Raw genomic sequence first — 16,388 nt, 5'->3', positions numbered from 1 at the left:
CCCCCATAAGATCCAAGGGCCCTACAGGATCCACAGAGGTCTCAAGGAGGTCTGTGAAACCCCAAAATTGTACTCAAATGCTGCATGTATGTGCCATTTTAACTTTTTCTTTTTTGGGGGGGGGACAAGGTCTTGCTCTGTCACCCAGGCTGGAGTGCAGTGGTGTGAACATGGCTCACTGCAGCCTCAACCTCCTGGGCTCAAGTGATCTTCCTGCCTCAGCCTCCTGAGTAGTTGGGACCATAGGCGTGAGCCACCATGACCGGCTAATTTTTTTTGGAGACAGGGTCTCACCATGTTGCCCAGGGTGGTCTTCAATTCTGGGCTCAAGTAGTCCTCCTGCCTCAGCCTCCCAGAGTGCTGGGATTATAGGCATGAACCACTGCACCTGGCCCCATTTTAATGGGTGGGTGCATGCAGGGTGTCTATTGCTTTTCACAGGTGCCAGTGACCATGTGAGGTCTGAGGAACTGTTGAATACTAGGGTGTGCAGTGTCAGCAGCAAACTCAGATCCGGCCCCACAGTTGCTCTGGTCTGAGGACAGACAGTGTTTGCCATTGCCCTGGACTCCCTTCCATGGGGGAGCCTTCATGTGGATTCCATCGGGTGAGAATGTGGTCTCCAGGCCTTCATGTCTAAGTGCAGACTCTTCCTGGGCTCTCTCTAAGAGCATGACCACAGCTCATGAAATGATGAGTGCTGAAGAGGTGGGCAAAGCCGGGTTCTTTGGGCACAGAACACTCTTGGGAGCAGCAGGGGACTCTGGCCTCTGCAAAGCCAACTGCACAGCAGCCCATGGGGCCCTATGGAGCTGAGTTTCTCGGAGGGTGGTCTGTGGTCTGCGGGTGGGTTATAAGTACTGACCTCGACAATGGACACTCACTCTCTGGTATTACCTGGTGAACAAGTTATGGTTCCACAGACTTCTGTTTTTAATATAAGCCTAAGAACTTGTTATTAAATCTTACTGGAATCTGGTATCTATAATGTGCTTGGAAACAGTAAATTCCTACTGTGCACAGGAACAAGCAGACACTAGAGCTGCTGCAGCCTTTGGGAAGGATGCTTTGCCAGTAGTCTTGTCTGAAGTTGGTTGTGGTTTTTAGGGTTAATTATATTTTGAGCTCATCATTTTCCTGAAACCAGACCTCAAAGCACGTAGGCTAACATCATCTATATCTTTATCAGTAAGGTAAATGTATTCATAATTATTTTGCTTTTATAATGGGTGATGTGCTGTAAATCTGTCCCATTTAACTTTTATGTATTCTGAATGGAGGTACTGTTCTACAATATAAAATCATATTCATAATATAATTTGTGTATTTTTTTCTGTTCTATTCTTGATGATCAGTTAGTTTTTACCCCCATGGAAAGTGGAACAGGATGTAGATAAATAGCCAAATAATTTTTTGGCTGGCTGAGTGAACTGTAGATTAAGCAGTGGTTTTTCAGCTGTGGTCCTCTAACCAACAGCATCAAGATCACCTAGGAAGCCATTGGAGATGCAAACTTTCGGGTGCCACCCCAAACCTGCTCAATCAGAAACTCTGGGGGTGAATTCAATACACACTAAAGCTTGAGCAACACTGCCCAAGAGCCTTGCTGTTTAAAGCATGTCTGTGGTCAGCAGCACAGGAACCACGTGCAAGTTTGTTAGAAACATAGACTCTCAGCCCCACCCAGACCTACTGGATCAGAACATGCATTTGGTCAAGGTGTCCAGGTGATGTGTATGCACATAAAGCTTGAGAGGCCCTGTGGAGCCTGGCCTGCCTGACCAGATCGGTCCTCCAGCAGCTCTGCTCCATTGAAGCAGGGGAAGGCACGCACATACCATGGCAGCACAGAGGCTCTCACTAAATGGCCACTCAATTTTGTCTAGGGCTTTCCCTGAGGACTCTGCAATAGACATGCTCTTCTTCCTTCTGCTCCCAAACCTTTTTCCAAGTATCTCAATCTTTTCATTAATGAAAATGGGAATTCAAAGTTCAAATTGAAAGTATCATGAACTCACCTCTTTTTTACAGATCCCTGAAGCTGCCAAGCTTGATGGAGCATCCCCTCTTACAATGGATTTCAGTTTTAGTGCCTTACAGAACAGAGATCTCTATTAAAGCATACCAGGCGGCAAAAGTACAGCAGGATAAACAATTGTGATTTGACAAAAATTTAATAAAACAGGAGTAATTGCAGGCTAACATTTCAGGTTCCTCTACTGACTTGTTAGTCAAGAATTAAAGTTAGCTGGACATAGTGAAGCCTTAATGACAGTGTCCCAACCCAAATTATCCAAATGCATTCTGTCATTTCAATTAATCAATATATCATTACTGTGATTTATAAGCCAGGAGCATCGAAAAAATACAGATTCTCAGGTCCTGCCTCAAACGTGATGAATCAGAATCTCTGGAAATAAAGTCTGGGTATCTTTAAACAAGAACCAATGTTTGAGAACCTTGTAATAATGCACCTGTTTTGGGAAAAAGCTATCTTTGCCTCTAAGCTTCCCTTGATTACATAGCTTTCCTCTCTCCACCTGCCTTGCCCAACTTTCTACTTTTGGGCCAGAACTTTATTTGCAGCTGAGGGCACTCCTCCTTCTCCATGCTGTGATGTGCGATTGCGGCAGACAGCTGTGTCGCCTCCCAGAACTGAGAAATACCAGTGTCACATGCGAGCAGGGCAAAAGGAGAGTGATTTTCTCCAATGCCTGGAATAAGGATGACTGGGCACCACCTAACTTGGTGGTGACTTGGATTGTTTCCAAGTCATAGGATTGCAATTCAAGTCTTCTGTCAGTGCCACTGCTACTCTGTGCTTCCTCCTGTCAGTCATGGGTTCCAGAGACATTTCCCAGATTGATTCCTCACTCTTCAGAAAATCCCTAGGAGGCAGGCAAGTGGTCTGTGCTCTGTGGAAGAGAGGGGCCAGAGCTGGGCCCTGTGGCTACTTGCCTTGAGGCAGCAGCATTCCTACCTCTGCAGAGTGCTGCTCTCTCAGTGGCACCTGCAGAGAACTGCACCTACTCGGTTCTCAAAAATCTCACTCATGGTTGCCACAACAATCCTAAGAGAAATGACAGAGCTCCTACAGCAGCAGGCAAACAAAGTCTTTGCACGTGGGCCATCTGGTTAGGATGGAACTCAAAACTACATGTCTCGCAGAAAAGGTTTCAGAAGAAAACCCACCTGCCCTATTCTAACAAACTCTGCCTGGCGGGCCTCCTCTTTCTTCCGTGCTGACTTGGGCGACTCTGGTAAGACATCACTAAAAGATCGTCTATTAAGCATGTTCTAAAAAAGAAAAAAAAGTTATGAATTCCACAAACATTGTTAAGTCGAATCTTCTGGTTTCTCATAGTGCACAAAACTATTTATCCAAATGGTCCTATTTCTACCTTCTGTTTCATTCACTCAATAAGCATTGATGGAGCACCTGCTGTGTACCAGGTCCATGGTAGATGCTAGATTCAGAGTCACTAGGTGGAAAGCCAGCATTGCGTGGGGGCTGAGGACATGGCCTTGAAATCAGCAGACCTGCAGCTCTATCACTTACTAACTTACTAATAGTGTGATCTGGGCCACCACATTGCACAGCTCTGGGATGCCAATCTTACACAGCAGCACCCCCTGGAACACAACCAACTGAATTCTATGAGAACGGTGCCCGCAGAGCTGTGCAAATCTGTGGCCCTGTGGGTCGCGTTGAGCAAATTAGTTAATTTCTGAATCTAGGTGTCTTTGTGTGGTTAATACCTGCCTCCTAGGTGTGTTATGAGGTTTAAATGAGGTAACTGCATGTAAGGTACTTCGCACAGTGCCTAGTGCATACTTAGTAATGTTAGTTCTCTTTAAAACCGTAGTCACTGAATGGGGTAAGTTCATTCAATCAGCAGGTACTGACTGAGCACCTAGTCCTCTGCCAGATTCTGGGAATGTGATAGACATAGTCTCTTGTGGAGCACAGATTCTACTGAGAAGACAGATTAAGTAATGACATGTTTAGCACATGTGATCACTGCCATGAAGAAGAAGTGTGGCAAGTATATGAAAACATTTAACAGGGGACCTGGCTTCAACTGGGGGGCTAGGAAAGCCTGGCTCAGGCAGTGATGCTTCAGCTGGGATATCATTACTCATCTTGAAGGACATCATTACTCATCTTGGTACCCTCTCTGTATCTTCCCTGACCTTAGGGAATTGACAGATTACCAATTAAGGTTTGCTCTTTAGGGTCCTGGGGTTAGCCTGGCCCAATCCCTGTGAGTAGTTGGGGTACACTGACCAGGCAGAAGTTAAGAAGTGCCTATAAAATGGTGCTGGTCAGCCGGGCACAGTGACTCATGCCAGTAATCCCAGCTCTTTGGGAGGCTGAGGCGGGTGGATCACCTGAAGTCGGGAGTTCAAGACCAGCCTGATCACCATAGAGAAACCCTGTCTCTACTAAAAATACAAAAAATTAGCCCGGTGTGGTGGTGCATGCCTGTAACCCCAGCTACTTGGGAGGCTGAGGTAGGAGAATTGCTTGAACCTGGAAGGCTGAGGTTGTGGTGAGCCGAGATTGCACCACTGCCCTCCAGCCTGGGCAACAAGAGAGAAGCTCTGTCTCAAAAAAAAAAAGAGCACATGTGCACCTGAAGTGATAGGAAGGTGTTGGGTCTCATCAGTGTGGCTCTGCCTCAGGCCTGTGAAGTGTCTGGGTCTTCAGTAAATGGGAATGCTTGTTTCAGTGCCTGAATATGGGGCTGGCCAATAAAACTCCAAAAAAAAAGCACCCTATCTCTTTCTACAATCCCACTTTTGCCTACCCATAAGCTCACGGGACTGGCAATGCTGAGTAGTATTACCAAGAACAGCCACCCCCAGAAAAGCCGTCTTCAGTGTTCCAGAGATTGCTGATTGATACCCAACCTCCCTGTCCCTGGTTTGCACCTTGATTTCCACAGGCCCTGGCTTTCTGGAAATCACATTCCTGTATATGGAAACCCAATGTCCTTCCTTCTTGTGTAACAATGAGAGACTGTCAGCCCATGGTGGCCATAGCACAGTCCTGACAGCAAGGATCAAGGCGCCTCCTATGCTTTTCTCACCAGGGCCTCATCGCTGACTTGAAGACTTGTGTTCTCAACTCAGACCCCATAAGAAGGAAAGAAGACCATGGACCCAGAATTACCTTATGCAAATCTGGCATCAAATCCTGGTGTAAAGATCTAATCAACATATCCAGGGTACGCCGACGCTTCTGGGCAAATGTTGGGGTTTCCAAAGTGGCTTTTTCACCATTAATTACTAAAATAAATCAAGTTAAAAAGGGAATTACAAGATATCTCTTGCCACACACACAAGAGTTGAAACTATGCATGTTTGTTCTTTTCTTTAGTTCTGTGACTGGGAATTTTTTTGTTTGAGGTTTTTTTTTTCTGCTTAGTACCTTGGAACAATCCATTTTAAAGCCTCATTTCGGCTGAATAAGGGAAAAGGTCAAGATTTTTGTTGAAATGCCATTTCCTGTAATCTCGGAGTTTTCAACCTCGCTGCTAAATCCACTTTGGAATTCCAAGATCCTCTGATCCCCAGCTGCCACCTGTCTTCTCAGTGCACCAACCCCTCCTGGTCCTTCCGGGCCCCACACTCCATCTCATCAACACACCCTCTCCATCACCTTGAACCTGCAATTCTTCTATTTCTACTTTCAAATTGTCAACGTCAAATCAACCTAGCCCTTTGTTTCATTTCACCCCAAGTCTTTGATGACTCTGATGAAAGTCCCTCTGTTGACTGGCTCCATTTACAAGCTGGGTCCCTAGTGCTGCTGAGTGATCTCTAATTGGTGGTTACAGGTCTTTAGTGGCTCCTTCCCTGCCACAGGCCCCCTACAGTGAATGCTCTCTTCCTGAGCCCCATGCTGCCAACACCCTTTCAGCTTCCAGTAGCTATACCCACTCTGTTGCTGACTCTGTTTCAAATCTGTTTCTTGCTCTCTGCATGATCCTCTGGACTTGAACACATGAGACTCGCACAATTTCACATACAATTTCAGCTTTCTGGCTTGATTCGAAAACTCAGAGTATCTGGCAACCCTGGCCATGGCACATGCTCTGAAAGGACTCAGCTGGATGGAGTGAGTACACGCTCTCAAGTGTGTCACAGCTTCCAGCGCTCCTGACTGTCCTCTGCTCAGCCCGCCTCCCTTGCTCATGCTCCCTGCCTGGCTCTCCAGCCATCTGAGCTGGGGACCTTGTTCTAGCATTTGAAATAATGACTATAAACACTGGAAAGGGACAGACAAAATCATCATCTGTTGCACATGGTTTGCTGTGTCTGCTGCCTCTAATGTGTCGAGGGAGACATCACCACAGACCCTGGTATAGGTTGGAGTATGGGAGGTAACAATGCTGGTGGTCCAGCTGGAAAGAGAGGGAGCCCAGCTGGAAAGCAGAGGGAGCCTCAGTAAAGGTGTCTTTCATGTCTCTGTTCTCCAGGAGAAAATTGTGGAATCATGCCGAGGTCTCTGTAAGGGAAGGGAGGGGTTTCCCATGGAAGAGAGGCTATCAAACAGCCTGGCCAGGGCTTGGATGTTTCTGTCACTAGAACTGACACTTATGCTTGGCACTGTCTGTTTCTGTGCAGAAGTCATGTTTGGGACTGTGAAGGAGTGATTGGGGAGATAGGAAGACAGAGGACAGACAACATGTGCCTGTCCCTTGCCCTGGCCTGAGGGACTGGTTTGGGCCAGTACTGGAGTAGGATTGAGACTGGAGGTTGGGGAATACTTGTCCATGGAGGACTCAGTGAGGCTTTGGACTCAGTCAATGCTTCCTTGAGGCCAGGTGACCAGGATGGACAGAGAGAAGAGAGGGGCCCTCCAGATGTCTCAGAGCTACATGACAACAATGATAGACTTAGGCAAAGACTAGTGGGGAGGAGTTGGGGGTGGGGACAGGAGGCAGCCAGCAAAGCAGCTGCAATACCCAGCATACCTGGCAGGAGGCTGGAAAGCAGCGTCTTCACAGAGGGCACAGACTGAGCAGTGCTGCCAGGACGTGGGGCTGGCAAACTGCAGTGGATGAACCCAAGTAACTTGTTTCTGATCATCAATGACACAGTCCCACCATGGGACTACCAGAAATAATTCCCAGGGGTGCCCTGAGGAGGGATATGCAGAGCTCTTGTGCTTTAGGAGATGGGGCCTCAGAGTTGGGTATTTGGGTATCATCAGTAGAGTGAAAATATGTGCTCACCAGCAAGTGATGCCTGGCAGTCTGAGTCTACACACATGATGTTCTCATTCTGTCTCTCTCTCCCCCACACATGTGCATGGGTGCACATATACACTCACACAAGTGTGCACACACATTCCCCAACAACTCTCCCTATCCCTAAGCATATACCCACAACCACTCTTTCCCTGACCTACATCCCACTCTCTGACAGATACAGATACATATACAAGCTGAGATTCAGCAATGGCTGTACCAGAACACAGGGCAGAAAGGTGAATTTGAGGCCCCAGGGTCCTTAGTGGATGAGCGTAGAGAAGCTTCAAGGCAGGTGGCAGGATGGAAGGTGGGGATGAAAACACAGGAGAAAACGCACACAACACGACCAAAATACTAAACAGATGTTGTGCAAAGAATTAACGGAACATGGAATGCTTAAACAATGACATTCCTTAAACAGCATCCTGGGAGAATCTGAAGAAATGTATTCTGACAGAACAAACTCCAAAACCAGTTCAAACCAGAAACTTACATTTCACTAGCAAAAAGTCCCTGAATTCCTGGTGGTCTGTAAACACTGGTGGAGTTGGCAAGGGAGGGCCAAAGAGTGGTACGCTTTCTTCTGAAAATATTTTCAGCCTGTGTAGAGAATATTACAGAATTAGTTGGTTTTTCTTCAAAGATCATCACTTGATACAATTTGGCTGTGTCCCCACCCAAATCTCCACTTCAATTGTATCTCCCAGAATTCCCACATGTCATGGGGGGGGGTGATTTGGGGGGAGGTAATTGAATCATGGGGGCCGGTCTTTCCCGTGCTATTCTCATGATAGTGAATAAGTCTCATGAGATCTGATGGGCTTATCCGGGGTTTCTGCTTTTGTTTCCTCCTCATTTTCTCTTGCTGCCACCAGATAAGAAGTGCCTTTCGCCTCCTGCCATGATTCGGAGGCCTCCCCAGCCTTAACTTAATTGTAACTGTAAGTACAATTAAACCTCTTTTTCTTCCCAGTCTCGGGTATGTCTTTGTCAGCAGTATGAAAATGCACCAATACATCACTATTCTGTCCTTCCATTTGTCCAGCTGCATATGGGATGTGTCAGGAATATTTGTTCCATGACCAGGAGTGCCTCCTCTGGTCTGCCAGAGCCAAGGCCACTTCCTCACTTTCCCTCCAGCTTAGTCAAGGTGCTTTGAGGGCAGAGACCAGGTCTTCCTGAATCCTTCATGGTCCAACCCATCAAGCCAGGTACCCATGAAGAACAGCAATGGCCATCACTGAGCACCTGCTGCATACCAGGAAGCATATTTGGTATTTTAAGATACAGTATTGCCTCTGACTGTCACTATACCTGCCAGGGTAGTGTCATTACCTTCACTCTACACAGAAAGCCTGAGGCTCCAAGAAGAGAAAACATTTTTTCCAAAGCCTCAAATAAATGATAGAGCTGGGATTCGAACCCAAATATATTTGGCTCAAAGTTCAGGTTCTTTTTACAACATAATACCTTTTAACAGATTAATATTTGAGAACAGAAAGATAAGCAGGCAAGAAGGTAGACTAGGAAAGGATGAAGATCAAATGTATCAAACCTCTTCCCATGGTAAAGTACAATAAAATATCAAACTAACCCTGACCCCTAGGTCTCCTGCATGGAACAACACCGGATGGAGTAAATGTTTCCTGAAGAGACGTTGGCCTTGAAGAAAGTTTTGTAAGGTGAGGGCACTCATATTAAATCAATCAAGAAACACGTATATCAAGAGTCTTATAAAAATCAGTGCTAAATTAACAAGCATGAGAATCAGAACAAGCAATCGAGACAAAGTCATTACCTACCTGTAACTGTCATTTTGTTGATCGTACCTCACTAAGGCAAAAATATCTGTGGTGATGGTTAAGGGAACTAATCACAACACTGATGCTCACAACTGACAGCTTGTGCTCTGAAAACCCCTTGTGCAGAGTCACTCTTGACCAGCGCTTCTGTGCTAAGGGCACCTATCACTCTTAGGTTGGGACAGAACCCATACTTCTTTCCAAGAGACAGCCCACGGAGACTTATGTGAGGGTACCATGAGTAGGTTCAACGTTTGCATGTGCATCCTTTGGGGAAAAGGGTTAAATCTCCAAAGCTGTCAGAAAAGCAATAGAAATAAAGCTATTAAACAACTAAGCAGTCGGCAAAGCAGAAGAGCAGTTCCCTTGCCTGGTAGTACAAACAAGATCCCAATAGGAAATCAGTAATACATTTCATCTCACACATTTGGAAAGGGAAAGCAATTTAAATGTTTCCACTGTATACCTTCCCTTTCTCTCCTTTTGGGTTTGGTAGACAAAACAAAACAAGCCTATTGTAGCTGGTGGCAGATTCTGAGCAGAATCTACCTAGCTTGTGCTGGGTTTGTGGAGTCTAAAATAGTAGGAAAGAATCCATCCAGCTTCTTCCTTTCTCCCACTCTTCTTCCTCCCCTTCCACCTCCACCCACCATCTCCCAACCCCTGCTTTCCTTAGCTAGGGTTATGGAGCCATCAATTCCTTAGTGTCTCCATTTCTAGGCTCCCTGGAATGAATCTGCCTTAATGATCTACTTGCCCCTATTCAGGTACAAATGTGCCAAGCCCCAAACCTAAAATGTACAACTCAGGGAAATTCTAAAAAATAATGACTACCTCTCAATCACCTGAACAGTCACCTCACCATCGCTTCTGCTGTGAAGTTGGAGAAGTTTCCGTTATACAAGAAGAACCACCTCTAGAAAGGGGAAATATTAGCCCTAAATCTCAGGGGACAGGGGCAGATACTACTCAGAAAGCAGGGATGAAAAGGGAAGAAAATTATAACCAAGGTGCAAGTGCATATCATTTGCTTCCCTACCGTCATGGAAGAAAGTTTGGAAACTGTTAACTTTTAAACACTTACTTTCATCCTCTATTTTTATGTCACAAGGAACAAGTCCAAGTCTCCAGATGCCATGAGTCACCGTGGGCCTGTCTCCAAACATGTTTACTTGGAGCCTCCAGGGAAATGAGTAACTCGACTAGAATTTATTCTGAAAATGCTGATTTGTTGCCTTTTGCTTATTATGTACAACTAGTAGAGCCACTAACTTTGGGTTTTGGTGTCATGGCCTGGGACCCAGAGCAACAGGGCCACAACTGAGTGTCTGCTGGGTGGGCCAAGCTCATGCCCCATGCCTGTCTGGCAGAGCTGAGCTCAGACACTGCAGGAGCTTCAGCTCCATTGCTGGACTTTGCCAGCAATATGAGCTGAACAGGAATTAGGGGAATCAGATAAAAATACTATTAATTCTACCATTTCTCAAATTTCAAGAGATGGTAATACAACAGCTATCAGGGCTTAAATCAACAAGGAAAATTATTTTGGCCTTTTATCTTAACTTGCAAGTTTTTATGCCTAAAGCAGATTTCTCAGAGAATTCACTACCTATAATTCTTCTAAATCATTTACAACTGAAGAATAGCAGGAAGTTTTCCTCATTTTATAGACTACCTGAGGAAAGAGACCATATTTCAGGAGTCAAGAATTCCCTGAGAATTAATCCATCTACTACTGAAATGGAAGGTGAGAGGAAGGGGGAACTATACACAATGCTTAGGAAAAATTCCCCAAAAGTGGGTCTAAATCTAGCATTACAAAACAAGTCCATGACAAGATTTGGTCTAAGCGTCATGGAAGTCCAATGAGGCTGAACCACAGCTTGCCACACTGGAGCATTTACAAAGGCCTAGGATACGTGTAAAGTGGGAACGGATCATGGAAGGCTTAAAGGCAGGAGAAGATTCCTCTCCTTCTTGGAACACAATGGTGACGATATCGTTTCCAATGTGGCGTTTCCTTTCCACCTGTAGTAAGCATAAATAACATCACTGAGAAAGACTCTCAAACATGGCACATTCACAGAGTTAAAAAAAACCATAACCCAATATAACAAACCACAGCCACTATGACAGAGCCCTGAACTTCAGATATCTTTGACTTCAGGCCTCCCATGTTTTGCCAGCCTAGGCCCTTGCTCTCCAACCCATCTCCTCTGTTCCTATCTCGGTGGCCAAGCTCTGGGGTGGGTCAGGAGCGTCTTAGATAGAGGTTTTTCCCAGCCTGGTACAGCCCATGTAGACACTCAGTGATAACCTCCTGCAGTGACCTGAAAACAATACTTGTCAACCATCACACAGGACCCACTTATGATATGTCCTGGATAGTCTCATTTTGACAAGACACAAGGCACACCTGAGAGAAGGCACAGAGAAAAGGTAACATCTATACAAAATAGTCTCTCAAGAGTCCATGTTGGAGAGAAGAATGTTTGAATCAAAGATATTTAAAAAAAGAGAGACAAAAAAGAGTCTATGAAACCGCACTCGCACACATACAAATACCTATACATGTTTACACGTAAACACGCATGCACATTATTATCTCTGATCCCTTATTTCTCTAAGGTGACAGCACCAGTAAGAACAGCTCTTCTTAAGATTTGTTGAAAGTTCCAATACAGACCGCCAAAAGCATCCCTAAATTGGCGGCTGCGGTTCAGCTCATATGTCAACAGGCATAGCCTCTAATTCTATGGAATCATAATGGTGCCCTCTCTACATTCACATCACTATTTGATGGTTTGTATGTTCACATGTACCTGCTGCTTGTTCTCTTTGGAATATGGCAACATGGTGGAAACATGAAACATGATCTCATGCCCTTGGTACACAGTATAAACTGAATGTATCCCTGTGGTATCATCTGCAAAATATAAACATGCATTCAGTGAGCACAGAGAATTCAAGCCAAAAGGAAAGCATTTTCATTTGCAGACTAGGGAAATACTGTACACAGGACATTCTCAAAGATCATTCGGATTATCCACCCGCACGGAAGCAACAACCCTCCACTTGATGCAGCCCCCATGTGGAAAGGCCTCTTCCTCTCTCCCTAAGCTCACTTGCTGTCTGATTCATGCCTTGCCTCAGAATGGAGGAGGTCATAAGAAGTCCAGGCTAAAGAGGAGAGTATTGAGCTTCCTTGCCTTGCAGTTGCTGTGAGAGGTACAGGATGAAATTAACACAAGATGACACAAACAATTACGTCCATAAACCCAAAGGAAGTGGTATTTGTGACAGAATTGTTAGTGATTAAAAGCAAAGGCTTTACAATTAGGCCAACTTGGATTCAATTTGTCATTGGCTATGTGGCTTTTGACAAGTTACCTCACTTCTCTCTGAGCCCCAGTTCCTTAATTTGAAAATGAGGATAAAAGTTGTATCTAACTCCTAGGGATATTGGGGAGACTCAATGAGATTATATTCTCAAAGTGCTTAGCAGAATGCCTGGCTGTATCAAGGGCTCAGTGGATGGTTGTAATGACCATAACAGAGAGGCTGAGGGTTGGCAGCGGGGGTATGAGTGGCAGGCATTGAAGAATTCACCGTATGCACTCTATGTGTGTTCGAGTGAAGCTAGAGCCTGACAACTGGGGCCCAATCCCCCATCCCTGCATCTGTCAGTTAGGGCACACTTAGCTCTCCCAAATTCAGAATCCGTGATGCCATGCTGGGCTGGTGGGAAGATGAGGTTCCCAGAGGGTGAGGGTACCTGGACTCGAAGCCTATCACTACTAGGCCAAAAGGGCCTCACACCCACTGCCTGACTTATCTCAAGGACTGACTGTGAAGATCAAATAAAGCAAAAAATAAAAATAAAAAACAGAAACAAAGGGAAAAGCTAGCAAGGCTACACAAAAATGAGATGGGGAAAGAACTTCCAAACCTAAGCTTGTAATCTTACCTACCTTCCCCCACTCAGGCTCCCATCCTCAAAATGCTTCCTTTCAGGTGTTTCCAATCTCACTGCTGGTGCCAGCCCCACCCAGCCACCCAGGGCAGAAACCCTCAAGTGTCTTCAAGTACTGTCTCCTCTTTCATCCTCCACTTGCTAATTCTACCATGAAAATGGCTCTTGAATTAGTCCCCCTGTCTCCCTTCTGACCTGTAGCCCTCTCCCACGGCAACCCTATCTCTTGTTTGGACTGTTGCCACAGCCTCTGAGAGCAGGTCTCTCCTCTGCCTCCCCTGTCTGCTCAAAGGTACAGATCTAATCTCACCACTCCCCTACTTGAAACCCCTTAACGACAGAGAATAAAAGGCAAACTTATTAATATAACGTCAAAACTCCCTTCAGGGTCATGCCCTCTCTCCTACTCCAGGCCATATTGCATCATTCTCAGTGCCTCATTCCCTCCAGCCATAAACAAATTCTCTTAGTTTCTAGAACACAACATGTTCTTTTCTGCCTCAAGGTCTTCACAGATGTTCTCTCTGCTTGGAATTATCTTCTCCCCTCAAGACCCTCCAATTACTCCGACTCGCTCCTCCCTCTGGTCACAAAAAGGCTCAGAGAAGCCTTCCCTAATCCCCCAGATTAGGCAAAATGCCCCATAGCACTCTGTACTTTTTCTTCTTAGTTGCCTTCTGTACCTAGTGCTAAACCATTTGACAATTATCTGCATAACATCTGCTGGATGTCCCCCGGACTGCAAGCTCCTAGAAAGGAGGACCCTATGTTGGTTTATCCACTTTTATATCCCCAGAGCCCAGCAGAGTCCTGGCACACAGATGGTGCTGAGCAGTAATATTCACGGGCAGACCAGGACTTCTGACACTGCCCAGGGCTGTGAGGGCTTATTTAGTTTTACGAAGCTCGGTGGAAGTGCCAAAGAGGTCCATGACTCCATGTTGAACAGGGTGTGGCACTCACCTCCCTCCAGTCTTCTCTCGTCCATCCCTTCCCCCATCTCTGGTATAAGTTCAGACACGGGTCAGGCTAACTTACAAAAATTATACAAATTACAACAGAATAGATCAAGAGGCAGGCTTACTTTTGGTATCCAGACCGCCACGGTAGCCCATCCAGCCCTTTAGAGTGATTGTGTCACCCAGAAGATTTAAAAATTTTTGAAAAGCCTCGCTTCCAATTTCTGCAGGAAGAGGTAGAGTATGAGGAAAGTATGGGCATTGACAAGTCCTCATTTTCTAACTATGCACCGGAATCGCTGGAAAATTAACCAGGCTCTGCCAATTCATGCGTGGTAAACAGTATGGGGAAGTCACATTTTCTTCTTCTTGAGGACCATGAGGAAGTCCCACAATTCCCAGGACTCCAAGGAAAGGAAAACTGCCGAATCAGATGAACCCAGCTTACTACTGCCAGCCCGGGACCACAGGTGCTTACTATTGCAAAACAAAAATGTTATGACTGCTTGCATTCAGAGTAAGCAGGTATTTAACAAGAAAACTGTTAAGTATTAGGAAGATGACGCCATCTTATAATTCTTCCTCTCATCAAAATCACAGAAAAACCTTCCACTGCTCTTGGGTCTGTGCCGAACCAAATTCTCCAAATCCCACATGCTCTTCTGTCTCTCCAGTGCAAACAGTGACTGGGTACAAATGAGCTGGTCAATAAATATTTGCCAAATGAATGAAACTGGGCAACAACCTCCCTACAAAATTCACGTTGAAACTGTGTAAAACTATCTCTTCGTTTATTAAAGACTCCAACTCAACAGACAAGCTCCAACTGGCAAGAATGCAACAAGGCAGGACAGGGTCTCTGGCGGCAGAGAGCGGGAGGAGATCACTCACCATTGCTGAACATCTCATCATCAGTGAGCTGCCCATCTTTGGCAAAAAGAACCCCAAACTTGAAATTCACAGAGCCCTTAGGATAATAACAAAAGGTGTTACAGTTAATTTTATCATCACAGCATAAATAGCTCTGAGACGTGCTGTTCGTGACTTAGCACAATGGCAGTCACCAGAATGGACAGTCAGGGGATCCCTTCCTCCCATCCACCTGGGTTTTGACCAATGTTAACAGCAATCATTCCTTCATTTTTACAGGTATTTATAGCTTACAGATGAGACTGTATGCCTTTATGAATTAGTTTGTTTGTAATTTCATTACTAATGGCATCTCTAGGATACCAGTTCTGTTCTGTGGCAAAACAGGGTTCCAACAAATGGCCACAGGAACTCATAGGCCTGGCACCGTCTTCCATTCAACCCCTGAGCAACAGTTCAAATCCCAGTCAGCAAAGAAGAGTTCATTGTAATTCAAAGCTTAACATCATCTCAGGCTGATATATTGTGGACTCTTTTAGAAACAGAAATGAAAATTATAGGCAATTTATACTAAAAGCTCATTTTCCCCAATTCCTAAAGATACTCAATCTGAAGAAGTCACAAAACAGATGTGCAAAAAAAAAAAAAAAAAAAAAAAAAAAAAAGCAAGCCCAAGCCAAAAGCAAGCAGTAGCTGGTACAAATGTGCAATCTACCACCTTTAACTTTAAACTGAATTAATTCTGATCTGGTGGAAATGATAAATAGCAGCTTCCACAGGGAAGGGAGGAAGACAGAGGAACAGGGTCAGGGAGTGGTAAACAAGGACTCAATCGTATTTTTAATGTTTTGTTTTTTTTTTTTTCCTTAAATTGGGTAGTGTTTTTGTTTTTTTTTTCTTCTTTTTTTTGAGATGGAGTCTCGCTCTGGGTGCAGTGGCGTGATCTCGGCTCACTGCAACCTCCACCTCCCTGGTTCAAGCTATTCCCCTGCCTCAGCCTCCCGAGTAGGTGGGATTACAAGCGTATGCCACCATGCCCAGCCGGTAATGGTTTTATAGGTCTTCATTATGTTATTCTCTATACTTTTTTTTGTACGCCTGAAGTATTTCATAATAAACACAAAATAAAATGTTGGAAGAGAATCAACCTCTACAAGATTGGTTGACCCACCACTAGATGGAGAAATTCTTGGTGGTCAATTAAGGGTAGACAAGGGACAAAGATATTTACAGCACACTGGCCAAAGGGTCAGAGATAGGAAGTCAAGGCGATTGCCAGGATTCAGGATAGCTGGATCTGGGAGTATTAAGAATCTGAAAATCCAAGTTCTTTTTTTTTTTTTTTTTGAGACAGAGTCTCATTTTGTCGCCCACGCTGGAGTACAATGGTGCGATCTGGGCTCATTGCAAGCTCCGCCTCCCGGGTTCACGCCATTCTCCTGCCTCAGCCTCTGGAGTAGCTGGGACTACAGGTGCCTGCCACCACGCCTGGCTAATTTTTTGTATTTTTAGTAGAAGCGGG

General features: G+C 45.2%; 1 protein-coding gene across 1 annotated transcript in view; it reads right to left on the bottom strand.

Moving 5' to 3' along the window:
- GARNL3 (GTPase activating Rap/RanGAP domain like 3) overlaps window positions 1-16,388 on the bottom strand; it is a 156,382-nt gene that overhangs the window by 49,394 nt on the left and 90,600 nt on the right. The window contains 9 exon segments of the mRNA XM_010367849.2: window positions 2,019-2,093; window positions 3,193-3,297; window positions 5,177-5,292; window positions 7,756-7,862; window positions 9,065-9,110; window positions 10,984-11,092; window positions 11,887-11,990; window positions 14,122-14,220; window positions 14,888-14,963. Of these exon segments, the coding sequence (XP_010366151.2) occupies window positions 2,019-2,093; window positions 3,193-3,297; window positions 5,177-5,292; window positions 7,756-7,862; window positions 9,065-9,110; window positions 10,984-11,092; window positions 11,887-11,990; window positions 14,122-14,220; window positions 14,888-14,963 (837 nt within the window).

Source organism: Rhinopithecus roxellana, chromosome 16 (genome assembly GCF_007565055.1).
Source record: "Rhinopithecus roxellana isolate Shanxi Qingling chromosome 16, ASM756505v1, whole genome shotgun sequence".
Taxonomy (NCBI): domain Eukaryota; kingdom Metazoa; phylum Chordata; class Mammalia; order Primates; family Cercopithecidae; genus Rhinopithecus; species Rhinopithecus roxellana.
The sequence above is the reverse complement of the archived record's forward strand: the minus strand, read 5'-3'. Positions and strand labels throughout refer to the sequence as shown.